The 26,926-nt window shown below is 51.6% G+C and overlaps 1 protein-coding gene across 2 annotated transcripts in view; it reads left to right on the top strand.

Annotated features, from left to right (window-relative positions):
- The window catches only part of RAB11FIP3 (RAB11 family interacting protein 3), a 79,643-nt gene that overhangs the window by 23,370 nt on the left and 29,347 nt on the right, over window positions 1-26,926 (top strand). For both annotated transcript variants that reach the window (XM_041406626.1, XM_041406635.1), the window contains exon 3: window positions 16,323-16,414. In XM_041406626.1, the coding sequence (XP_041262560.1) occupies window positions 16,323-16,414 (92 nt within the window). The remainder of the gene's footprint in view (window positions 1-16,322; window positions 16,415-26,926) is intronic.

Below are 26,926 nucleotides of genomic sequence, written 5' to 3'. Positions count from 1 at the left end.
CATGGGTGTAGGTTTTTGTGTGTTCTCATGGGTGTAGGTTTTTGTAGGTTCTCATGGGTGTAGGTTTTTGTAGGTTCTCATGGGTGTAGGTTTTTGTAGGTTCTCATGGATGTAGGGGGTTTTTTTATGCCTGCAGTGTGGATGGCCAGGGAGGCTTCCAGAGGTTTTTCACTGCTCTGGGGAGTGCTGAGCCTGTGGCTCAGGCCTGGGGCTGTGGGGACAGGTTCAGCTCCCATGGTCTCTGTGTTCCTGCCCTTCCTGCTCCTGGCTGCTGGGATCCCCTTGTCCTTCCCTGCCAGCCTTAGGTAGCCTGACAAAAAAAAAAAGACTAGGCCAAAGAATAGGCCAGGAAAGACTTGCAGTGTATTGTAATTAGGAAATAGTTGGCTGCTGGTTGTGATGGTGTGAATTAGAACATCTGTGTTGTCTCACCCTTCACATGAGACTAAAAATGGAATAAAAGTTTTTAAAACACCTCTCAGTTGCCCCATCTCTGGGTCAGAAAAAGGCTTAGTCTGACTGGATGCCCTTGTCCTTGCCTGCTCCTCAGGGAGTGGCTTGCCTGCTTTTAAAATCTGTGTGGATGGTGCCTGAGTGCCTGGCCAGTCTGCAGAGCAGAGGGGAGGTGTGGATCCAGCACTGGCAGCGTGTCAGGGGGGATAAATAATTCTGAGAAGTGGAATTTTACAGCCTTGCATTGTAAAACTTGAGAAACTGATAATGGAGGGAAGGCAGTAATGAAGGAGAGTACAGTGCTTAAAAAGGTGGGTTTTGAGGCCTGGAGAATTCTCAGCCAGAGGAAGACCTGGTGCATCTGGCTGCCATTGTTGGATTAAGTATTTTTTTGACTCAGAGATGGGGTAACTGAGAGGTGTTTTAAAAACTTTTATTTTCTTTTCAGTCTTATGTGAAGGGTGAGACAATACAGATGTTATAATTTATGCCATTATAATCAGAAGCGAATTATTTCTTAATTCTAATATATTATAAGCTTTTCTTGGTCTATCAGGTTTTGGTACATTATACTGTAGATGTCTTAAAGGTAATAATTTAAAGTTACCCTTCATGGGTCTTGCTACAATGTATCTTTTCTAGTTCTGTTTCTCTAAAGTATCAGTTTTATTTGTAAGGTTATTTTTTGAAACTTGTTTCTAGTTCTATTTCTTTCTTAATAATGTCTGTTTTATTCTATGGCATTTCTAAGTTAGTATTTTTTATTTCAAGGTTTGTATACAGATGTATACTATGTGAGCCTTCTGTCAGGCTTTGAGAATTCTCTACAAATCCGTTTCCCACATTTCCCTCTTTTTCTTGAATGGAAAAAATATTTCCCACAACCATCAGTGAGATCCAAGGGAAAAGGAGCAGGGAGGGTGCAGAGTGACTGCTGCATCATCAGAGTGAGGAGCTCCAGCTGATGGAGGATCTCCTCAGGGAGAAACAGGAACCAGGGGTCACATCCCAGCCCCTTGGAAAACTCAGCCTGGCAGGAAGGAGCCTGTTTGTGTGGCAAGGAGCTGCCCTGGGATGGGGCAGTGAGGTTCCAGGGGTCTGGAATCACAAGCTGAGGTGCCTGGACCTCAGGCAGCTCTGCTGCTCTGGGTCCTGGATGCAGGAGCAGCTGCAGGGGGGTTTGGTGGCAAACAGGAAGGATGGGCTGGGTCAGCCTCAGCTGGGTCAGGCACACAGCCGGGCCTGTGCTCACCAGCAGAGCCCTTCCCTTGTCCAGGTACTAAAAACCTGCAAAGCTTCAGACACCTGGTGTTTCTGCAGGGGGCTCTGAACATCTCTGTGCTCACTGCAGCTCACAAGGGTAAGGAGCGAGTTGCGTCACACACATCCTAGGAGCTGAAACATCTGTAACATCTGTCTCCCAGGGAGCAGCCTGCAGGCAGGGGGCCATGGGAGGTGCCCCTGCACCCAGGGGCACTGCTGGAGGTGGCAGCCAGTTTAGGGACCTCTGTGCCAGGCAGGGAAAGGTGCATTCCTGGAGCTCCCAGCCTCATCCAGCCCTTCTGCCTTGGCTTCTGATCCCTGAACAAAGGGCCCCTGTGCACTGAGAACACACAGTGCATCCACAGAGGCATGGATGCATCCTGGAGCTCAGGGAGGGCCCCAGGATGGAAATAGTCACAGCTCTTTTTTTTTTTTTTATTAATTATTATTATTATTATTATTATTATTATTGTTTATTTTCTTAATGCTTCAACTATAAGCCTGTTGGATTTGGGGAGATGGAAAATCCAGCTTGAGAGCCAGCACCCAAACCTGGAAACTCTAAGAGAGTTCCTGTTTGCAAGGAGGAAGACCTGGGAGACCCCTGGCAGTGCCAGCTTTGGAGGAGCTGGATCACAAATCCACTGTGCCAAGGGACAGATACTCCAGGGGCTGAATAAGAGGCTTGGAGCAGGAGGAGCACCTCCAGCTCCCCAGAGGCACTTCCAAAGGCTGGCTGGAGGGAAAAGCCTGGAGCTGGGAAGCTGGAGGAGGCAGGGCAGGATGCTGAACAGCAAATACAGGGCTGGGGGGTCAGGCTGTGGCTCTGCTGGAGCCTGGGTGGGAGCACTGCATTGTTCCTAATTGGAACTGGCAGAGCCTTTGTGGGGCTGTAGCTCTGCAATCCCCATCCCAGGAGCATCTGTGGGAGGATCTCAGGTGGCATTTCCAGGGTTTCTTCTATCCAATCTTGGAGTATCTCTGGAAGGATCTCAGGGGGCATTTCCAGGGTTTCTGCAGCCCTGTCCAGAAAAGTTGGTGAGCTCCTGGCAGCTGAGTGTCAGCTGGGAATTTCCTGAGAGGAAAGGCCACATGCAGCCCTTCTCCAAAAGTGGGATGTGAGTGTTGTACCTTGTGGGAAAAATAGTAAAGGTAAGAAGAGGCAGAACCCAATCCAGCAGATTTTTAGGCAATTTTCAAATAACACACAGGCAAAACTGAAAGAAAATCCCCCTGTTTTAATTAGAAGCCCTGAGCTTCTAACCTTTACTATTTTTCCCACAGTACCTTAAAGGCTTAGAGCCAGGAGGGGGCTGCACATCAGCTCCCAAAACCAGATCCACGGAGTTTTCCCAGGTGCAGGCTGTGTGCCACATTCCCTGCTCCCACTGCTCTGGCTGTGCCTCGGGATGTGACAGTGCTCAGATGCCACCTCGGAGCCCAGCATGCCCAGGAGCCACTCAGTGCCACTCAGAGCCACTGCAGGGCAGCACGTGGTGGCTCAGATGGGCCCGGGAGAGCTGGGCTGGCTGCCCTGCTGCCCTGGATCCTGCTGGCTCCTGGGGGCATTCCCAGGTGGAGGATACCCAGTAAGGTAACCCCTGTTTGCTGTGTGTGGAGGTTTTTTTCCCCCCTCTGTAGGATCTGCATTGCAGATGGGTTTTGCTACGCAAAAGGAAAGCTTCCCTTGCCCAGGGATAATTCCAGAAGCCAAAGCTTGCATTCCCTTCCACTCCCAATCCCGCAGTTATTTCTGTCTGTGTGCATCCTCAGCGCTCTCTGCCCAACCTGGCTGCTGCAGGTGCAGTGGATTTGCAACAGGGGGTGGCCAGGCCCAGGTGAACATTGCAGCTTTTGCTTTTGAGAAGGAGAGCCTTGCCCAAGGCTCAGCAGATGGAGGCAGAGCTCGTGTGCACGTTTGACTAAACTCGGTGAGTGGCTGGCACCGCTTTGAGCACTTCCTACGTTCCCCTGGGATCTGCTGATCCCTGGATTCATGCAGCACTGCTGCAGTGGAGACCTCCCCGCTGCTCCTGCTGCTCCTAACCCTGGCTGAAGCATCATCCACAGGGACACAGCTCCTTTGATGGCTGAAGGTAGGACAGATGCCTCTTTGTGTACAGCTGGCGTGCAGGGAACAGGGGCTGCTGTGAATGGGAAATCAAGATTGATTCATGCGCGAGAATAAAACCCAAATTGCTCTCATTATGTCTTCTGCTTTTTTATTTTTGCCTTTGCATCTTGCTGTGCTCTGGCAGATCCATATGGATGTGCTATACATACTGCTGGTGGGGATAAGGACTTTAGGAAGATGAGTGTTAATTCTGCCCCTGAAAGGAGTGGAGATTTAAATGGCTCTTTAAAATTTATATGGATACTTGAAAAAAATATAATCCCTGTGCTGTTCTTGGGAGCTTGGGATTCTGCTCATCTCTGTGGTGCAGGGGGATGATTGTAGCACCAGGATTGTGCTTGTCAGGTTTGGGGTCCATGTGCTTGTCTGTGCCCCCTTCTGCCAGGGATAGGAGCAGCCAAGGCTTTCTCAAAATTAATTTGGATTTTTTTCCCTTGAAATAATGGTGCTTAGAGGGTTGTATTGAAAACTACCGGGCCTGCCTGTAAAAATTTGAGGGCTTCACTGGGGTTCTTCAGCCCAGAGAAAAGGAGGCTCGGAGGGACCTTCTGGCTTTGCACAACTCCCTGACAGGAGGGGACAGCCGGGGGAGTTGGGCTGTGCTCCCAGGGAACAGGGACAGGATGAGGGGGAATGGCCTCAAGCTGTGCTAAGGGAATCAGGTTGGACATGAGGAGGAATTTCCTCATGGAAAGGGTGGCCAGGCCTTGGAAGGGGCTGCTCAGATGGGGGTTGTACTCCCCATCCCTGGAGGTGTCCAAGGAAGGCCTGGATGTGGCACTCAGTGCTCAGGGCTGGTGACAAGGTGGACACTGGGCACTGATTGGACCTGATGATCTCAGAGGTCTTTCCAGACTCAATGATTCTGGGGTTCTGTTGAGTCTGTAACTCTGTGCTCCCAGGGAATGGGGAATTAGGAGGTCAGGGATGGAGCTGAGCTGCTTTGGGGATGCTCTGTGATCCCAAGGACCTGGGGTCTGTCTCCATCCCTCTCCTGACAGGAGGGTTGGGTGTATCCAGGGCACAGAGACCCCTCTGTGAGGGGCTGATCCTCTGTGGAGATGCAAACAGCAGGAGAGCCAAGCAGGTGTGAATCCAGCCCAGCTGGAGGCTGTTCCAGAGAGGAGCAGGACACAGGTACAGCCCCAGGGCAGGGACATTGAGCTGCTTGCTCCTCTCCTCCAGCCCCAGTGTCCTTGGAGAAGGAAAGTCCTTCTTCTGCTCCCAGGAGCCCCAAAATGCTCCTGTGTGTATGGAGAACTTTCTCTCCAGCTGTGCAACCCCCAGGATCAGCAGATCCTGGCTGCAGCCCTCTTCCCCACAGCAGGGAGAGCAGGGAGGCCTGGGTGAGCAGGGGTCATTTTCTGTTCCCCTTGGAAGCTGGAGCAATTGCTGGGAGAGAGAAGCCATGGAGCAGCTGGGAGTGGAACCACAATCACAGCATTCTCGAGCTCTTTTAAGTCCCTGTTTCTGCTATAATACAGACATAGAATCATTCAGGTTGGAAGAGTCCTTTGGAATCATTGAATCCAACCATTAATGGATTCCTCTAATACAATATACCAGGGCTAGGACTCGGGTGCTGATGGGGGGGGCACTTCTGGCTCAGCAGAGCAGTTTTTTCACTTGCATTTCTCTTTTGATTTTCATAAACACTTGCTTGTAGTGAATTCATCAGTGTGGCAGCTGGGTGAAGGGTGACATGGGGGGAGAGGCTGCTGGGTGCTCTGTGGCTCAGAGGGAGCTGTGCTTCCCAAAAGCAGCCTGGCACATGACATACTGCATTGACCTACTTTGGGGAAGAGGAGCAGAAGTGTTGGAGAGCTGTGTCCGTGGGCAGCTCCGGGATGAGAGCAGCAAGGAATGGCTCAAACACGCTGCTGGAAAATGCTGTGAAGGCTCTGAGGGCCAGGAATGGGAGACTGGCATGGGAATGTATTTGTTTGAAAAGACAGGTGTCTGCTAAGGATGGCAGGAGCCTTCCTTGAAGTGGAAAATGTAAAACTCCTGCCTCTGAATTATTATAATTTTGAAATTAAGGAGTCCTCAAAGATATGGGAATAAGAATAACAGCTCTTTATTAGGGAAGAAAGTAAAAATAAAATAAAGATGCAATAATACAAAACAACACTGACAGAGTCAGAGCAGGCCCTGTCCCCCTGTGGGTCAGGGTGGTGGCACAGCTTACTAGGGAAGAAAGTAAAAATAAAATAAAGATGCAATAATACAAAACAACACTGAGAGTCAGAATAGGCCCTGGCACCCTGTGGGTCAGGGTGGTGGCACAGTCCCATCCCGGGGGGGCTCAGCCCTCCTGCAGTGCCAGCTGTGCTTCTGCTGGAGCAGGGATCCTGCACAAGGCTGGAGTTTTCCTCTGGAGCTCCAGGGCTGCTGGAGATGGGCCTGCTCTTCCTCTGGGAATGCAGGGCAGGAGAAAGCTGCTCCTCTGGGAATGCAGTGGGCAAAGGCTGCTGTGCTGTTCCAGGCTCAGATTGTATCCAGGTAGGAATGCTTGGCTCCTCCCCTGGGTGGAGCATCTCCCCATGGGATGCTGGAATTTGATCAGCCATGCAGGGACACTCAGTGGCCATGAACAGCAGAGATCTGCTGGAGGGAGGATGGGTTGTGGGAGGGATAAAGAAAACTGCCCCATGAACAGAAGAGAACTGCCCAGCTCTGACAGGTGGGAACAGAATACACACCCCAGCCACATCTTCCAGCCTAAGACAGAATCTCTGCCCCTCTGAGAATTCCTTCTTTAGGAATCCCTCCCCTTTCATGAATTCCTGCTATGGAGCATATGCCTGAGAAATCTGGCTGTGTCCAGTCACTGTTGTGGAGTGTAACAGGTCTGAAATACACCCTGAGTCTGAGGGAGTTCTGGTTCTAAGCTAGCATTAAAGCTGGGATCAAATCCCCAAAGAATCACTGCTGGTTCAGCATTCCTTGGGAGGGAAAAGCATTGCTGTGTAGCCAGATCTCCTGGAAATCAAAGTTAATTCCAGAGTGGAGAGACTTCCATGTGTCCTGAAGTGAAGGAAACCTGTGGTGGCTTTTTGGCCCACAGACCATAATCCAACCTGATAAAGATAAATCTGATGCCCAAAAGAAAGCAAATTTTTCTGGGAAAGGAGGATAAAATCCACTTCCTGTTTACCCAGGAAGACGAAAATAGGGAGCAGTGCTTTATTGGAGCTTTGGAGCAGTTCTTAGTGTGAAAAACACGTTCACTCTCCTGTGAAAATGTAAAACGTTTAGTGAAGGACAATGGGAGACAAGGGCCACAGAGCAAAGGTTATTATGGCTGGGTGCACCTTGGCACTGAGCCAAGAGCACCCTGTTATCTTTGGGGATACCCCTTAAATACCTTTTAATTACATCAGCCTGTTGCATATTCATAGACGCTTATGCATTGTAAACTTTTCCCCAAACTAGTTTACGTGTTCCAAGAACCGTTTGGCACATCTCCTCTTGGATCCGCCTTTTTAGAGCATGGGTATTCCTTGGTTGTGGTTTTAGTCCTCTTTTTATCACCTCCAGTTTTTGGGCCTTGGTCCACACTGCCTTCAGACAGTGGGTGCTCATGGTTGTCAGATCTGTCCAGGTGTCCTCATCCTGTGCTCATTGGATGTTATCCCATCCAAGCAGGCATTTTAACACAAGCACACTGATATCAGCTATTTCACTACTATGTTTAAGCTTAATTAACAACAGAAATAAAAACTACATATTTATAACAAAGTTACTTTAATATTACACATATAAAATCCATTTTAATATTTGCAAAAAACCAGTATTACAATATGTATCTACAACATTAGCATGCTCTTCTCTGGAAATGATGACTAAAGAGAAAAAAAGAGGCAGGTTCTGTTAAATAACATTTCTCCTCTTCCATCTCCTGCCTGTGTTTCTCCATTGCAGGATTCCCTTTCTGAGCTGTGCTGTTTTCCTCCACATCTGGTGCTGGGAATGCTTTTGGGAGCTGGGCTCGCCTGCGGTGTGGGGAGTGCGTGGGAGGAGGCTGGGCTGGGCTGGGCTGGGCTGGGCTGGAGGCTGCACGTGGGTGTGGGTGGTGGTGGTGGTTCCTGTCCTGCCCGTTCTGCTGTCTCAGGTTTGGATGTTAGTCCAGAGTGAGGGATTGTCAGTGCTTGGACCAGCCCAGGAAGGTGGGGAATGTGTCCTTCCTCCTGAGCAGGAGCACCTGGACAGGGCTCAGGAGATTCCCTGCCCCAGCTTGGGGGAAGGAAAGGAGCCCTGCAGAGCTCTCAGCTGTTTCTCCTGAGGAATCCAGTCAATCCGGAGTTATTAACAAAGGGATAATTACTCACCCAGGACTTCTGCTCCTCCCTGCCCAGCTCTGTCACAGCCAGGGGGCTGGGACTGCACTGGGTGACCTGGCACCCCTGTGACACCCTGGCAGGTTGGTGTGGCAAAAGCTTCTATGTCCAGAGCGTTTCCTTGCACAGGAGAGGCCATGTGTGATGTGGATTTCCTGGAAGTCAGGGCTGATTGGGAAGCAGCTGGGTGGGTGAGCAGCAGGTGGGATGCTTCCAGTGGGCATCCACACATTGGGAAAAAGCAATTTTCCCAATTCTCTGGTGTTCTGGCTGAGCACAGCTCACATAATCTCACTCCCATTCTGCCTGTCCCAGGCTGTGTCCCCTCCTGGCCTGGTCCCTCAATGCCTTCTCCTTCATGATCCTCTTTTCCAAGCTCTTACAGTCCAAATGCTCCTGTAAATCACTGGGCAGTTTATTCCTCTTTAGAACAGGAAGGACTTCTGCTAACGAGGCAATAGGGATTTTTATTAATGTAGTTAATAATTACAGAGTGCTCAGCAGAGATGATGTGACAGCTTCTAATAAGACCATCCCTGATGAGGGTGGGCAGTGGCTTGTTTGGATTCTGTTTCCATGTTTGGAATCCATGATCTTGAAGGTCTTCTCCAACCTGAGCAATTCTGTTTGTCACCTCTGAGCCCCTCGGTGCCTTCCTGGAGGCTTGCATTGAAAAGGTCTAGTTCCTCTCTGTGCTCCTTCCAGGGGATGGGTCAGGCACAGATAATGGCTGGGAAAAGGATCAAACCCCAATTTTACAGGACCCCCCTGCCATGATTTTGTTTTATTTTGGGTGATGTTTCCTATACAGAAGCCAGTTGGAGCAAAAGCACTTTAAATAATGCATCTCCCCTCTCCTTCAGTGACGGGTGGCCCATGGTTTGGCTCTGTTTCCATGGGATTTTCTGGCAGTGTTGGAGTTAGGGGAACAAACAGGGAAGGGGATTCAAACAGGCACCTTCAGGAGCATTTTCTTGTTACTCTGCATAGCTTTTAGGGGATTTTGGAGGACTGGGACTCCAAACTGCTCTACTGTGGCCAAGCAGCAGGAGGGCACAGGGGCTGCTCCACCCTCCCTGCCACACAGAGGTCGTTTTTGAGCAGCACAGTCATCATTTCCAAGAGATGGCTCAGAACTGTGGAGCACCACCTTGGAGAGAATTCTTCCTGCAGGTGTAGTTTAGTGCCTCTGCTCTTATGTATTTTCTGTCCCCAGTTTCCCCCAAACCCAGGCTGGCTTCTGATCAGGACATAGAGGGCAAGTCTGAGATTAGAGGCTTTATAAATAACTTTATAAATAGTTTTCATTGGTGATTTTGCAGCTCTGTTGTTGAGGTTGGAGCCTAGGCTGGAGCAGGGTGTGTCTGTATGCCTGCCCAGGCTCACAGCTCTCCTGTCCATCACATCTTTTCCAGAGGCATGTGGGTGGTTCTGATCCAAAGCACCCCCCAGGGCTCAGTGACAGCTTTGGAGGGGCTTGGCATTAATTGTGGTCAGTTTTTGGTGTGGCTAGTGGAGGGCAGAAATGGCAAGTGAGACCTGACTGACAAATACTGATGCCTGCACGTTGATGGAAGTGCTGTAGGTGTTGAAGGTGTTCCCTTTAATATTTGTGGGTCTGGAAGCTGTGCCTGGACCCACTCAGTCATTGCTCTGAAAATGAAATTTAGCCATGCTTGGAGGTAAGAGCATTGTGAGCATTTTCTGGGCCTGGGGTTGGAAGCTCTGAGCTGGGGAGGATTGAACTGGGTTTAATTCTTATCCTTATTTCTCCATGTGGGAGCTTTGAGCTGGAAAGCTGAAGCCTTCAGGATGGAATGGGGGCATCCAGTCAGTCCCAGCCTGTGGAACTGCCTGGTTCCTGCCTGTCTTATTTGGGGTGTCACAACCTCTGCTCCATTTGAGTTCCTGAGTCAGGGTTCTCTTTAATTTTATTTTGCTTGTGGGACAATCTTATGTAAAGATAAGATAAAATATAAATATAAAGATAAAATATATAAAAGAATATATAAAATATAAAATATTTCTATATAGTCATAATATATTTCTATAACTATAAAATTAATATAAAATACATATAAGAAACTATATAAAGATATAAATATAAAATATAAAAGATAAAGACAAGCTATCTAGAGATAAGATTGTCTTCTGTGAGTGCCCGGGTGTGGAGCATCTCAAGGAGTTCCTGCTTCAGTGGCCCTGGGTGTCCCCAAGGTTGTGTCAGCACTGATGTGCTCCTGGAAGCTGACTTGGGATGTTCTGCTGGTTCCATGAGCTCCTTCTCGAGGCCCTGCCTCAGTGTGTTTACAGAGCAGGGAGTGCAGGCCCATGGGGTAGTGGTGAGCTTTGCAGTGCTGGGTAGTGGTTGGGCTCGATGATCCTGGAGCTTTTCCAGCCTTCATGATTCTGTCTGAAAATCCAGCTTAGTTTCCAGAAGTGTGGAGATTTGGAAGCAGAAGGAGTGAAAGTGCTGGAGGACATCAGGAGCTCTCTTCACCAGCAGCAAGTGCTATTTTGGAGGCTCAGTCTCTCCATCAGAAAGTGGCTCTAAGTGGCTCTAAGCCACTTTCTGATGGCCCCAGGCAGCACCTCATTTTCCACACCTCCAGCAGCGAGCCTTTGTTCCCAGCTGGCACAAGCCTGCAGGAATCTGAGCTGGTCCTGGTGACTGCTACACTTTGAGAAGACCACTCAGATGGCTGGGAATTAAAAATGAGATCCTGTGTTTTAAACTCAGCACAAATTCCAGGTGTTAAACTCAACTCAGCACAAATTCCGGGTGTTAAACTCAACTCAGCACAGATTCCAGGTGTTAAACTCAACTCAGCACAAATTCCAAGTGTTAAACTCAACTCAGCACAAATTCCAGGTGTTAAACTCAGCACAGATTCCGGGTGTTAAACTCAGCACAAATTCCAGGTGCCAGGGGTGGCCTCCTGCTCAGTTTCTGGGGCAGGTGTTCACCAGGCCTCTGGAATGAAGGGAGAGCAGCTGGATTTGTGCCTCCAAAGGGCCTCCATGCCATGAAGGGAATTCCTTTCCATGCTGTGTCTGGAGGAGACTGCGGGGCCTGTGCCATGGGAAGGGGATCAGAGGGAATGTGTGATGAGCCCTGGTCAGTGAGAGTGGTGCTCAGGAAATGAGGGGCTGCTGAAAAGCTTTAGCCAGGCTTGTACAAGCAACCTTCATTCTGCCACTGCCTCCCTGGGTGCCTGGGCTGCCCTTTTCTCCCTCCCCTGGGGCATTTTTGGGAAATGATAGTTTGCAGTAAGTGCTCCTGCTCTGTTGGCCCATCTCTGGGGGAAGCTGAGCTGCAGGAAAGCATGGAGCAGAAAGCTGCTCTTTGCTGGGAGCATCAGATTATAAATGTACTCCTGGGCCACCTGGGGAAGGAGAAGGTGGGTGGGTGGGATTGGTGCTAGCTTTATCCCGCAAAGATCACTCCACATGGGTGCTGGAGCACAAGACCCTGAGCTGCACCTGGAAGTGCTGATAGTGGCCTCCCTTGTGCAGGATCCTTCTAAATTCCTACAACTTTTAAATCCTTGGCTGTCCATTGTTTCCCAGCAGCATTCCCAGTAAGGCAGCTAGATTTATGTCACTTGTTTTCCCTTAAACCAACCAGAACTTCATCCTGCTCCTTTCTGGGGTCTGTTTTGTTCTGTGCCATTCAGGCAGGTTCCAAGCCTTATTCCCACACTGATCAGTGCAGGTCTGTGAGCTCACAAAATCCATCCTGTTGGAATCATTTGGAGCTGGAGGCTCTGTGGCTTGCAGCAGTGTGTACACTGTGTTGGTAGATGACTTAAATGCTCCTGAAAGGTTCTTTTTCTAGGTCACTCCTATATGAAGCTGATAAAACTGGCTCTGTGTGACCCATGTGTCACTGCTGTACCCACAGCCCTTCACTCAAGGTGCCTTTTCACTGCAATCCTGCCTTCTGGAAGCAGTTTTTAGAATCTATTTCAGGAGCTTTATCCCAGAACTGCTGCTCCTGAGGATTCCTGGGAGAGCCCAGGTGACTCTGGCACACCTGAGAGCTCTGAAGCTCAGCAAGACATGGGAAGAGGTCTCATCCACCCCCATGGAGAACCCATGGAATTATTCAGGTTGGGAAAGCCCTCTGAGGTCATTGAAACCAACCATTCCTCCGGCACTGCCAAGGCCACCACTGACCCATGTCCCCAAGTGCCACATCCACATGGCTTTTAAATGGTGTCTTCCAGTGACAGGATAAGAGGAAATGGCCTCAAGCTGTGCCAAGGGAGGCTTAGGTTGGATATTGGGAATATTCCTTCATGGCAGGGATGATCAGGCACTGGCACAGTTGCCCAGGGCTGTGGTGGATTCACCATCCCTGGAGGGATTTAAAAGCCGTGTGGATGTGGCACTTGGGGACATAAATTAGTGGTGGCCTCGGTAGTGCTGGGAGAGCAGTTGGACTTGATGACCTTAGAGGGCTCTTCCAGCCTGAGTGATTCCATGATGCTGTGGTGGTTTAGCAGTAAAGCTGTCTGGAAAGTCTCTCAGAGCCTGATTTTTACCTTTCAGGTTTTTGGATGTTTATGGATGTGACTGGCCTGGCAGTGGGAGTAATGGATAGAGCTGGAAGTGCAGGAGAAGCTGGTCATGGACACTCAGAGGACAAAGGGCAGTCCCTGATGCCACCCCCAGCCCTGGGCAAACGCTTGGGTTTGAGCAGAGGAGGACAGAGGTGACCCCAAGTGTTGTGACCACATCAGCTCTTAGTGAGGAAGGATAAAGAGAAACCAGGGATGGGTGTTAGCAAGGAAAGGCTGCTTTGTGGTGTGAGGGGCGGGGAGAAGGGCATGTGAAGCAGGGCAGGGGTCAGCTGGGACTTGTCTTTGATGTCCAGGGTGGAGAGCAGAGGGAACATGAGGGTCTGAGCTCAGCCTGTGCCACAGACTGGGGCTATTGAGTGCTGCTGCTGGTGGCCCACAGCCACCCCTGGCTCTGTTCCTGGTGTGGGGGGAGCAAACCCCTCCAGCTGTCACTACGTGGCTCCCTCTGCACCTGGGGACAATGCTCTCCACATGGGGAGTGCCACTCCACACCAAAGGTCTCAGATTTTTTGGCTCCCGGAGTTTTTTGGCTCTTTTGGGCAGGAATTTGTGAGCTTAATGCAGGCTGTTGTGCTGGCAGACTTGCAGGCTCTCCATGGCAACTCTCCCCATACACAAAGCACCATATGGCTTTTTTTGGAGGGGGAGGGAATGAATCCAGCAGAAGAGTCAACCTTTGTTTGTGGTGCTGTTTGTCTTTGCTCTCTGTCACGCGTGGGGAGGTGGAAATATTGAATGCTGGCTCCTGGGCATGGCTTGTGCTGGCCATGCCACCACCAGGGTACAAGTGACCTCTCAGATGGCCTTTCCTGGATTTTTACACTGGAATTTGCTGTGAAAATAAACCCATGGTACACAGAGACACCCTCTTTGGGCTGGGCTCTCTGCACACAGATGGAGCAACAAGGATCCCGTTCATGCCCGGCATGTTCATTCCCTGAAGGGCTGGGAAGGCTCCAGAGCCCCTGGTTTGGGCAGGAGCTGGGCAGGAGGCAGGTGATGGATGGTAGGAGCTGCCTGTGCCTGTGCTCTGCCCACGCTTCATACCCCTGATTCCAAAGGGAAGTCTTCACTTGACTGCAAATCCTCCCTTTTCAAGCCCCTCTGGAAGAAACAAGGAGAATAAATATCTTTATCTGTGTCTGCAGAAGAGTAGGAAGTGTTTGTGTGTCTGCTTGGAGGGGGAGGAAGAGAAATGATGAGGGAATAAGGAGAAGGGAGCAGCCTGTGCCTTTGGGATGTGGTTCCAGGGGCTGCTCTGGGGTGCAGCAGGATCTATGGAGATGGCCTGGAGCTGATCACTGCCCTGTGTGCTGGTGGGCAGGAGAGGTGGCTGCCTGTCCCCTCTGGGTGGTGTGACACAAATTGCCTTCCAGGAGCACCGTTTAGTTTTGGTTTTGCCCCCAGACGTAGGCAAAGGCTCCTCTTGGTGGCACCCACTGAGGTGAGCAGGTCACTGTCCCCATCCCCTCCCTGCTGTCAGCCACCAGGCTCAAATCCCAGAATAGCACCAGGGATCATTACTGGGAAAACTCCTCCAGATTGTAGGCTGAGGCTCATAGGGGGAGCTGTGCAGGTGGGGACAGAGGGACATTTGGGGAGAGGGACAATGCCATCTTCAGATTATACAATCATTAAGGTTGGGAACAACCTCCAAGGTCATCAGGTCCCAGATCCTCCTACGCTACCCCAACAGTCAGAGCAGGAGGTGGCCTTGCCCTGAACAGGGTGCCCAGGCAGCAGCAGCAGCATTTCCAGCTGTATCCCAGGGCCCTGCTCTGGCTTTGCAGCTGGAGGAGAGCTCAGAGCATCACCACTGCTGCTGCCACAGTGGGACAGCAGTGAGATATTGAAGCGACCAAGAGCACCTTTCCCCTGCTGTAGCCCTGACCCTGTTGAGCACAGTGTTGTGTCTGGCACTGGAAAAGCAATTTGGGTCATTCCTGCAGTGGATTCACAGCCTGACCCTGGGAGTCAGGCCCAGGTGAGGGGAGGGATCATTTCTTCGTGCCATGTGTTCAGCTTCTCCCACCCCAGGGAACCCCTCAGGTTGGTGGCTGCAGTATCTCCTGGGGCTCCAGTATCTCCTGGGTGCCCACCTGTGTGTGCATTTAATGGTCAGCAGAGAGGCCCTGGGGATGCTGTTCAGGTGGGAAGTGTTGCTGCAGGCCTGTGCCCAAATCAGAGATTCTCAGAATGCTTTGGGTTGGAAGAGACTGTAAAATTCATCCCATCCTATGGGCAGGGACACCTTCCACTGTCCCAGGCTGCTCCAAACCCCATCCAGCCTGGCCTCGGACACTTTCAGAGATCCAGGGGCAGCCACAGCTTCTCTGGGCACCCTGTGCCAAGGCCTGCCCACCCTGCCAGGGAAGAATTCCTGCCCTCTGGCAGTCAGAAGCCATTCCCTGTGTTCTGTCACACCAGCCTCTTGTCCCAGGTCCCTCTCCAGCTGTCCTGGAGCCCTTTGGGCACTGGAAGATGTTCCTGGATCCTTCTCTTCAGGCTGAGCAACCGCTGTTCCTTGACCAACCCCTAATCCCTTGACCTTTGACCAGATGTATGAAATGACCACAGTGTTATTCCTTAATGAAAAATGGCCTTTCTTGATACCTGGGGAGGGGCCCTGAGCGGGAGCTCTGCCTGTGCCTCTGGATGAGGCTGGCACTGTCCCACCTGGGCAGCCACAGTAGCACAACCTATGTGTCCCTTTGTGGGGCCTGGGAAGGGGCTCTGAAAGACACAGAAAGGTGACCCTGTCCCCCCACAAATCCTTGTGCATTCCCTGGCAGCACGGCCGGGTGCCTCCCCCTCCTCTCCCGGCCCGGTTCCTCAGCAGCCATGGCAGCTCCGAGGCGTGTGGGCTCGAGCCTGCTGTTTATTTTGGGACTGCAGCACTGCTCCCGATTCGGTGCCTGCAGGCCGGGATCTAGGCCGTGTGCCGGATTGGGCATTAGCTGGTGCTTGAGGGAGCGCGGGGAATTCTCGCTCCGTTCCTCGCTGGCAGGGCCGAGCAATGCTGCAGACGGGGCTGTGGGCTGGGAGGAGGAATTCGTGTGGAGGCTCCCTGGCTGCACAGCTCCTGTTCTTGTGCGGGTGCTCCTGACGGTGCGGCCGCGGGAGGAGCAGGCGCCGCGGAGCTGCAGCCTGCCTTCCCCGCCGTTCCCATGGCGCTTGGCTGTCACACACACATCCCAGGCATTCCCTGCCCACAGCGGGATTAAAGCCTACTGGGAGAGGAATGAGAGGATGCAGGGAACGGAGATGGGGAAAGGAATGGAGGGGTAGGGATGAATGCAGGAGCCAGCCCCGTTGGAGCAGCAAGGGGCCGTGTAGGATTTGTGGCAGGGAGAAGCCCAGCCATTGCCCTCAGCCCTGGTGCAGGTGGGATGCCTGGCAGCAGGGGCCCTTCCTGAGGGCAGGAGGCGCCGGTGTGTGCACACAGAAGTTCCCGTCCCACCGCTGTCACATCTCCCAAAGGCACCCCTGGGCGTGAGGGTGCGGATTTCCCTCTGGGTGATTGCAGCTGTGTTTTTCCCCCTGCAGACCCTGACAGCCAGCTGTATGATATGGGATATACCCCCGAGGAGGAAGCCCCGGCCTGCCCCGATGAGTTTGATGACTTCGTCACGTTTGAGGCAAGTATGAGCTCTGTTCGTTCCCATAAATGTTGGCTGCACGTGGAGTGGGATTTGGGCATGGAGGCTCTGCCTGGGGAGAGTGGAGTGTGCTGTGACAGGGCTCAGGGATGCTTAACATGTAAAGACAAATTCAGTCTCTGGGTGACGGGCCCAGAGAACCTGCACCAAGCATTTGGTGTTGTTCAAGTTAAAATTGGTGTTGATAAAACTGAAAGAGCAGAGCATGGTGCTCTGGGTGGAAAGGGAGCCCCTTTCTGTGGCGAAGCACTGGTGACGCAGGAAGGGGACCTGCTGCTCTTGTGTTTGGCTTCCTGCTGGAGTTTCTGAGCCTGGAAAACCTGAGCTTGGTTTTGAGATGTACCAGCCAGGAGCCTGCCTGAGAGGCACAGCAGAGCAGTGGGATTTTGACATTTGGTGCTGTTTGGCCAGTGAAAGGCAGAGCAGAGGACAAAAATCTACAATTTCTCTCTATTCTTGGGCTTGATGAAGGCTGTTTCTCTGATTTGGGTTGTTTTCCTGTAGTTAAAGCCTCCATGCCTTGGTTCCCTCCTGCATTCCTTAGCACACGGCAGTGATCCTGGTGTTCCCAGCTGGAAAGGACAGACCTTTTTGTCTGTGCCTGGGGCTTTTGGGCTTAGCTTGGAAGGCTTCACCCATTCCTGCTCTGTGCCTTCCAGCCTGGAGCAGGAGGTACTGCAGGAGCCTTGGGAGCAAAGGGATGGCTGGGTCCCTGTCCCACGTGGGGACTGAATAATTCCCCTCTGCTTTTTCTTTTCCAAACTTGCCTCTTCAGGGGTGTGACACCTGTGTCATGGTAGCCTGAATGTTTTTGGGGTTGTCCTGTGCAGGACCAGGACCTGGGCTCTGATCCTTGTGGACCCATTTCCGCTCAGGATATTTTATGATTCTTTGTGATTTTTATCACACTACTTGTTGCTGGCAGTGAGACTCCTGACCTGCTATGTATTTGCATGCAAATATATTTATTTATATCTGTGTGTATTTTTGGTATAGTCTGTAGTACATAATTTTGGCCTTGTGATTTCTTGATAAAAGGTTAATGAGATAGCCTGGGTGTTGGACAGCTGGTCCTAAAATCATGGAATGATTTGGGTTGAAGGGACCTCAAAGCTCATCCAGTGCCACTCCCTGCCATGGGCAGGGACACCTTCCAATATGCAACATCACTCCAAGCCCTGTCCAGCCTGGCCTTGGGCACTTCCAGGGATTCAGCCATAGCTTCTCCAGGCAAGGTTGAATATTGGTTTATTTTTCCTTTTTGAAAGGTAGTTCCAAGCCCCAGGAACAGCTGAGGAGAAATGGGACAGGAGGGCTGGCAGGGAGATGGATTTTCATGGATTTTAGGTAGTGCAGGGTCACAAATGTGCATTTTTAACACTGGACTGAGCAGTGTGGAGGCTGTGACAGGAAAAGGCTTTCACTTTTTGCTCCTCAGACCTGTGTCAAGGGACCATCTTGCCTGAGATTCCGAGCAGGGATGTTTTCCAAGGGCTAATTTAACATAGATGAGCGCTGGGAGTTATTCTGGGCAGCAATACCAACAAGGCAGGTGTGTGCCCCACTGGGGTGAAATACTTCTGCTGCTGGGCCAGCCTTTCCTTGTAAAGACAAGGTGACCCAAAGGAAAAAGGTGATGAGTCCTGAAATCTCCTTTTCCAAAAGGTCTGAGTGGATTCAGTGTAGTCATCTAAGGGACAGCTCTACGTTTAACAAGCCGGGGAAGAATTATCCTTGTTGTCTTGGATACATGATTCAAAATAATTTCCAGCCTGCCAGGATTTCGTAGAGGTTCAGCAAATGAGAACATGCTCGAGAAATACCACTCAGCCTTGGGAGTGTAAAAATAAACTGGAGTCTTGGGGCGAGGGGGTTTTTGTTCTCTTCTGGCTGAGCTGTGAGCTCCCAACGTGCCTTTATCCCACATGTCCTGGAGTGCTGTGCCTTGGAAAGCTGGAGCTGGCCCAGGGAGGGAGAAGCTGTGGTGCAAAGCATCCTGCTGGGAGCAGCAAAGGTGTGTTCCTCATGGGAGCACTGGGAAAAGAGCTGGAGAGGGCTCCAGCAGAGCCTTCTTCCTTAGGTGCAGCAGGGTATCAGCCAGGCAGAGAACAGAATAAACTGCTGTTCCCATTACCTGTAGTCCATCTTGCTTGGATTCTGTAGAAGAGATGAGGGGGAAGGGGGGAAAAAAAATCACTTTTCAAAGTGAAACCATCACCTTTCCTCAGAGTAAACTTCTCACTGCACCAAGCAGCAGTTTGGGCTCTGGGGTATCCCTGTGTCAGCCCTGGGAGGATGCTGCACCAGGACACACAGCTCAACACACCCCAAAACACACCTGGGACACCTCAGGCACTGGGTGAGCCGCTCTGGCTGTGGCAGGGCCATGGGGGGAAGTGGCACAGCTGGGATTTCTCCTCCCCTGTCACATCAGAGCTGAAAGAGTTGCTGCATTTTCAGAAGTGCTGGGAGCAGTTTGTGGTTATTGAGTGGAGCACTGGCTGTGGTCCCTCTTAAACAGCCCAAAATGCCAGTGGCTGGAGTGCTCAGCTCTTCCAAGTGCTGGGGTCTGACAGGAGCTTTTCTCCTCAGTGTTTGTTCAAACAAGTGTAAACAAGTGCTTTAAGCAGTCTCCAGGAAAATGCCTTCTCTTTCTTAATAAGGTTGCTCTGCTTGATGAGTCATGTCCTCTTCTGGTGACTGTCATCAGGAGAGCTCAGCATCCATGGAAAACCCTGAGAGCCCAGAGCTGGGGACTTTCACCCAGTATTTGCTCTCCAGAGAGAACCACCAACACCTGCTTCCTCCAGGAAAAGGCTTTTGAAGGGGACAAGGTGTGAACTCAGGAATTTGTAATGTTGGATACTGCCCCAGTTCAGCCACTGGCGTGGCTCTGGATGTGCCATGGATCTCCTGGCTCCTGTTGCACCATTCCAGGAGTGTCCAGCAGACAGGGCTGTCTGTTGAGGTGCTTCCAGAGAGGATTCCTGCTCCTGTGGCTCCACTGAGACAGCAGCTCCTGCAGCCACGTGGCTTCTCATGCCTCCAGCTGGGCTTGCAGGTGGCTCATCCCAGTCCCTGCAGGTCTTCTGTGACACATTCAAGAGGAACCTCATCCCTGTGCACCCAGCTGGAGCAGGGAGAGCATCACCTGGCTGGGATCACCTCCCAGTGTGTTCCTCCTGCCTCAGGTGGAAGCATGGTGGTTGCTGGGTGAGAAACCACCAAAAACTAATGACAGCCTTCCTGCTTTGTCAAAGTCACATTGAAGGGAGCTTGGAGCTTTTCCATCTGGACACCTGAGCCCTGCTTTCCCCCAGGCTGGGCTGGCACAGCTTGGTTGCTGACTGCCTGGAAGGTGGGAGTTCTCCTTGCCTCCCTTGAGAGCTCCTGTGGTGTTCATGACTCAGTGCTGAGACACAGGACTCGTTTGGAATGCTCTGGGGGACACGGAGGGGAACTTGGAGTTAGTTTTCTTGGAATGATGGAATCATTTAGGCTGGAAAAGGACTCCAAGATCAACCATCAGCCCAGCACCACAGGGATACCTGCTGTGCCTTGCCCAAGGGTGAGGGCTCTGCCCCTCTGCTCTGCTCCTGGGGCAGGTGAGCTCCCTTGGGCAGTGCAGAGTGGGAAGGATAACTCCAGAAGAAGGAAAACGAGGCATGAAAATGCTGGGATTGGGCTGGGATGAGCATGGAGATGTATAACTAACTTCAGGTGGGTTAGAGGAGAGGCACAGCCAATGCTCTGTAAAGGCTGCCTGGGAGCACCATGAATACCCCAAACAGGGATTTCTAGCTCTGGGAACTCGTGTTTTGGGCCAGCAGGGTCAGAGGAAGGCTCTGGTTGAGCTCTGCAGGACCGGGCAGCCGTCAGTGCTGCGGATGCGGTGCCTTGTGCAGGACTGTTGCCATCTGCTGGGCAGCTGCCGTGGCTCCTGCTGGGAGCAGCCAGGGAAACACATTCTGCACAGCCACAAGAGGGGAATTCGGCTTTCCCTGGAAGCCTTCACCGGCCCAGGCACGTCCCCTCGGGCTATTTGTATAGCAGGGAAGGAGTAGATGTGGGGAGGAAAATGGGACTTGGGCATGTCCCCCAAGTTTTGTGTATTTTGGGAGTAGGAGCTACTCCTGGCTCTCCCAGCCTGCCTGCCTACAGGTGCAGCTGGGAGAACTCCAGCTCAGAATATTCTGTGACATTCTGTGCAACACTGAGCAGCAGCTTTATGGCCAACACATCAACTCTGTGAAACTTTAACTCCATTACAGCCAGGACTTTTTTCCATGTTGAGCAATTCAATTTAAGGCTTCTTTGAGGGCAAAAATCCACATTGCTGAGTTTCTCCAGCTGCTCAGAGCTTCAGCAAAGGGGATCAGGGACTTGCAGGGCCCCAGCTGTGTGTTGTAACACAGAAGCTGTTGTGGGAGACGTGGGACCTCTTCCCAGAGGCATCACTGCCATTGGCACCTTGTGTTTTGCAGGGAGCCCACGTGGGGTGGCTGTAGGATGTGGTAGTTGAGATGGTCACAATACAAAGCAACACTCAATTTTCACAAGGCTTCAAACCTGTTTTTATTTTAGCGTGTGTGTTTTTTATACATTCTTACAAAACTCCTAGGTTTACACTTTACTCATTGGTCAGGAAAGACAAAGGAAGTGTTTATTGGAATAGACAGGTGCAGGTTTCTCTTATTTGTCTTTCTTTCTTTCTTAGTTTCTATGACAACAACCTTGGTAGGAAATTCTTCCAGGGGCAAACATGGATCCTCTTATCAAACTTCTCTCTGGCTGACAGAAGTCACTGTAAAACCTCTTCCACAGTAGGAACTTGTGTCCCCTCCTTGTAGCCCTGTGGACCTTCTGAGCCCTCCTTTCCTAGTTCAGAATTCCCAGGAAGATACTTTCCTTCCCCAAGGCAGAGCTGGGCCTGGTGAGCACAGAGTGTTTGGGAGGGCCCTGCTTTGCAATCTGTGGCATTTTAGGTGAGGTTTTTTTCCTCCTCTTCCTCTCCACACCACTGTTACCACAGGGTGCATGTGTGGCAGGGGCTAGCCAGGCTGAAAAGATGGGGCTGAGCTTTGTAACCTCCTCTCAGCTGTGCAAGGGGCTCAAAGCAGCAGCACAGGCCTGGGTTCAGCAGTTCCCTGGCTGTCCTAACCCAGGTGTGAAGGGCTCCTGGTTGGAAAGGGGACGTGGAGGTGAGAGCTCAGGTTTTCTGTACCAGAGCCATTCCCACCTTCTGGAATGGCCTCAGTAGGCCTCTGCTCACAGGGCTGACCCAAAAGCACCATGAATTAAATGGTCACAAACCCCTCTCCAGGGGCCGGCTGCTGGAATTGGTGATCATTTTGTCCTGAACAGCTGGTGGGCTTGAAATCTTGCAGGTGGCTGAAACTTCAGGGCTGTGGAATGTGACAGATGCAGTTCAGTGCCTGTTCACCTGTCCTTGGGAAGCACATGGAGCCCTGAGCAATGTCCCCATTGTCCCCAAAGCCTTTCTGCAGTGAGAGATGAAGGGCCATGAGCCCTGTGGGCAGCAAGTGAACAGTCCCATATTATCCTTGTATTCATAGAATCCTGGAATTGTTTGGGTTGGAAAGAACCTTAAAGCCCATCCAGTGCCACGCCTGCCATGGCAGGGACACCTTCCACTGTCCCAGGCTGCTCCAAGACTTGCCCAGCCTGGCCTTGGACACTGCCAGGGATCCAGGGGCAGCCACAGCTGCTCTGGGCACCCTGTGCCAGGGCCTGCCCCCCCTCACAGGGAACAATTCCTTCCCAATATCCCATCCAGCCCTGCCCTCTGGCAGTGGGAAGCCATTCCCTGTGTCCTGTCCCTCCATGCCTTGTCCCCAGTCCCTCTCCAGCTCTCCTGGAGCCCCTTTAGGCCCTGCAAGGGGCTCTGAGGTGTCCCTGGAGCCTTCTCCTCTCCAGGTGAGCACCCCCAGCTCTGCCAGCCTGACTCCAGAGCAGAGGGGCTCCAGCTCTCCCAAATCAGTCCAGGGTGATAATTTGATATCTTAAAGCCTGAAAATGACAAGAAAATTAATTTATTGTGTAGACTCTGAACTGTGTAGAGGGAAGGGTGGAAGTGTAAATGCGACAGGGATGTCACTGAGGGCAGGACCCAGGGGCAGGGCTACTGTGAGAAATTTCTCTGCTGGTCAGAAAAGATCTGAGTAGAAGTGTTTGCCCTGTAGGAAATAGGCTGGAAGGAGTTTGGAAAACAAAGTCCTTGGAGCCTTATCTTGAACCACAAGCAGTGTGTGAGATTGGGAACATGGGAACTGTGCTGTGGGACACAGGAGGGCTGGAGGTGAGGGGGCAGCAGTGCAAGCAGAGGTGTCTCAGTAAGAGTTGGAGAAGTGAAAAGGGCAGGGATTGGGGTTTCCTAATTCCTTTCAGTTTCTAATTTTGGGCTCTCGGGAGAGTTCAGATGTTCTCTGAGGTCCTGAGGCAGAGCAGAGGAGAACGGGGCTGTGACCTGCTGTGTGGAGGAGCAGGTCCAGGCAGAGCTCGGGTTAAAGCCTAACTCCTTCCTGCCGTGCTCGGAGCAGGAATCTGGGCTGGCCTGGGCTGGGCTCAGGAGGTCAGCTCCTATCGGGGTAGGGACACTGCGGGCAGCGCTGCGGGACAGTGCCCTCTGCTCGGCGCCTCAGGAGGGATGTGGCACAGCACAGCGAGAATAACCCAGAGAAAAGGGGAGGACCTGCTTTGGGAAGGTAATGGAAGGAAATCTCTGTGCTTGTGCTGGGTACGCAGTGCTGAGGAAGCTTGATGTACGTGTGGTTTCTGCGGAGAGGAAATAGAAAACCTGAGGAAATCCTCAGAACTTGTGGGTGCGAGCGGTGCCGAGGCCTCCGTGTGCCATCGAGAGGGGAAAATCCCATGGATCAGCTCTCCCTCAGGGCTGGGCTCCTCTTTGCAGGGACAGCTCGGCTCAGAGCTCGGGCAGGCTGGCACTGGGTGTTTATAACCTTCTTTGGGGCCAGCATTGTCACTGCCTGCCAGAGACCACCCTCTGAGTCACCGCAAGTGCTTCTGACCTGCCCCTGGTGAGCAATCCAAGCCTTATACATCCCTCTATTCGTGGCTATAAGGAAGGAATTTGTCACTTAACGCTTAATTATTCACCAGAAACACTGGGAAGGCCGAGATAAACCTCGACAGGTCCCTTTCAGATTCAGCCTTTTTTCTTTGGGGATGGATTCCTGGGAAGCGTGAGCACCTGGAGCGGGGCTGGCCGAGCGGGGCTCCCAAAACGAGCTTTTATTTTGGAATCCAGGGGAGCGGGAGGAGGCTGCGCTCACCGGCAGGGAAGTGTGCCGGAGCTCCTGCTCCTTATCGGCAGCTCGGGAACAAAAGGCGCTCTATTGGGACTCCAGCTCGCTCCTTAAGCCTCCCGGCTCCCCTGGACTTTGCCTCCCTCCTGCCCCGCTGAAGCAGCTCCCGGAGCTGGCTCTGGCTCTGGCTCTGGACAGGATGTCTCCACAGGTGGGTTTTTGCGAGCTGACACAAAGTGAGGAGGGGTTGGATTTCCAGAGGGACCGGGCTCAGAGGTGCTGGGAAGGGACAGGTTAGGAATGCGCCTGACTTGTTACATGGGCAGATCCACCTGACTTTTTACATAGGAATGGTTTAGATTAAAAGAGGAGAGATTTAGATGGCATATTGGGCAGGAATTGTTCCCTGGCAGGGTGGGCAGGCCCTGGCACAGAGCAGCTGTGGCTGCCCCTGGATCCCTGGCAGTGCCCAAGGCCAGGCTGGACATTGGAGCTTGGAGCAGCCTGGGACAGTGGAAGTGTCCCTGCCATGGCAGACGTGGGACTGGGCAGAACTTTAATGTCCCTTCTAACCCAAACCATTCCACAATTCTGTGACTCCGTGGGCTGTGGTGTAACTTCACACTCCTCTCTGCCAGGGTCTCCCTGGGGAGCTGGACCAGCAGGGACAGTGCCTGCTGGTTTTTGGGGTGCTGGGAACAGCCTGCCAGCTGTGGTGTTTTGTGAGTTGTTTTGGGGTTTGTTTTTGGGCTGGGTGAGTTTTCAATTTGCTCCAACAGATGCAGCACATTTCTCTTGCCCAGCCTTGATGGAGTGTAACAACCCCAACTCCAGGGGCTGAGCTGTGCAAGTTGCCTCCACCCAGGACTGAGCAGAGGCTCCCTGGCTTCCCTGAAAAGCTGGCACTGCCTGGCTGTGTGGGAGAGGGCAATATTGGGACCCAGGGGTGGCAGTCCCCAAAGTGGCATTCCGGAGGCTGAGCTGCCCTGCGGTGTTCCAGGGCTTTGGGGCCAGCTCCATTAATGTGGGATTATGAGCACAACTGTGTCCCTTCTCCCTGGCTTCCAGCCTGGCACTGTCACCACTGTCAGGGCCACAGGGTGTCCTTGGAGGGGGATTTTTGTAGCTGATCTATCTCCTCTGCATCCTGTGCACAGCCAGGGCTGAGTTCTTCAGAAACAGGCTCACACTGCTGGCAAAACAGAGTTGTTTTTCCTTTTCCTTGTCACTCACCTCCCCCCCAACCTTCCGAGTGCTTGTGTTCAAGGACAGCAGAGCTTTGGGATGCCAGGACAGCTCCAGGGACAGCCCTGCCTGGAAGGAACCTCCCTGGGAGCCAGACTTTGCCCTCCTTTCCAAGGCAACGCCTTGGCAGAGCTTGTGCTGAACCTTCTGTCCCTGCCTGGACCTTGCAGGTGATTCCCAAGAGTCTCTCTCCTCACACTGCAGCAGCTTCTTTTAAAATCCATATGGTTTTACAGCACTCTACAACTTGTAATTAAGTAATCTTTACTCCCAGATGTCATCAGATGCCTGGGATGGATGAGCTGCTGCAGGAGAAAGCTCCTAAAGGCAGCTCACCTGTCTCATCAGGGCACGTTACATCATCCCAGTACTGATTTCACCATTTATTTCCTTTTAGAATCGGGAGTGCTCACCTGGGCTCACAAATCCCTGGAGTTTCCCTGAGCAGGCAGAGATGCCTCTGGGTGGCCCACGTCCTGTCAGCCAGGTGTGGCTCTGGGGAAATACCTGCTGGAGGAGCTGGATTTGGGATTGGGAGCCTCCACCAAACCCTGATCCTGTTCCAGCTCAGAACTCTGCGTGTGCCTGAGTCCCAGTTTTAATGGCTGAGGTTTGCCTGAAGCACCTAGGGTGTGTTTTATTTGATAAAAAATCAAAATGCACTGATACTGCTGACACCAGCCCCACTCTGAACATGGCACCGATGTTCCTGGCAAGTCCCCTGGGGTGGGTGTAGCCCAACCTGGCTGTCCTGAGCCCATGGGTGTTTTTAAAGTGTGTATTTGACTTTTTTAAGCTGGAAAAAATGTTTACTTTCTGCTCACAGGAAGGCAAAGCTGGCTGAAGGAGATCTGTGGCAGGGGTTTTTGAAGGGTCAGTGCACAAACCAGCTACTCATGAGGCCATAAATAAGAACTTTCTGTACCCACACACTTGCCCAGGGACAGAGATTCAGCTGTGTCAGGCATTTGGCAATACCTGAACCCTTTGGTTTGCCTATCTCCTCCTGGCATCTCATCTTGAGGTTTAGTTACTGATTCTGTGGTGAAATGTGCAGCAAAGTTCTCCACGCTCGTGCTCAGGGGAAGGACTTTGTTTACAGTTTCAGCTGCTTCTTAACTCATTGTCAACACAGGTTTAATTTTAATAGGGCTCTCTTGCTTTTGCAGCCTCATCTAGGCTGGTATCACAAAGGAAAAATTCAATTTTTAGGTAATAAATTGACGCATATCTTTGGTGTGGCTGAAGGACAGTGGTTGATGTGCTGTGCTGGTGGCTTCTTCTACTCCAAAATGTTGCTCCCAAATGCAGCCTGTCCATGTGTGTATTTCCCACCAATAAGGTGTTTTGGAACAATTTGATAGAGAAATCATAGAATCATGGAATGGTTTGGGTTGGAAGGGACCTTGAAGGTCCTCTTGTTCCAACATCTGACAAAGGGCACTGTTCAGCTCCTGGTTGGTTCATGTTGAGAGGGTCAGCAGTAACCACAGCAGGGTTTCTAATCAAATTACTTGTGAATTGGAGTGTTTGGAGGATTTTTGGCTTCTTTCAATAGTTGTCTTTACTCTGTGCTTATTATAATACTTCAATTTGCTCATTATAATACTTCAACCTGTGCTTAAATGTAAGCTTTTCCAGCTTAAAGAGGAGAGGGGCGGGGTTGGTATTTAAAAAGCAGCCTTTATTTTGTAGTGTGCAAGCAAAATTCTTTCCAGTTTGGCATGAAATCTTTTTCAAACAGGCAGAAGGGAGGGGAATGTGCAGCTGGGGGTGGCTGCTGTCACCTCTTGGGCTCTGTCTGTCAGTGACCAAGCCAAGGCAGGTCAAGCCTCTGCTTCCCCTTGTCCCTCCAGCTGGAGCATTAATGGTGTTTCTAGAAAGTGCAGCATAAATCCAGTAAAACACTTAAACAAGTCTCAGCTTTAGGTGTGTAAGTGGTTTTGGTGGATTTATGCTT

Source organism: Onychostruthus taczanowskii, unplaced genomic scaffold (assembly GCF_017590055.1).
Source record: "Onychostruthus taczanowskii isolate IOZ18803 unplaced genomic scaffold, ASM1759005v1 scaffold10, whole genome shotgun sequence".
NCBI classification, from domain to species: domain Eukaryota; kingdom Metazoa; phylum Chordata; class Aves; order Passeriformes; family Passeridae; genus Onychostruthus; species Onychostruthus taczanowskii.
The sequence above is the reverse complement of the archived record's forward strand: the minus strand, read 5'-3'. Positions and strand labels throughout refer to the sequence as shown.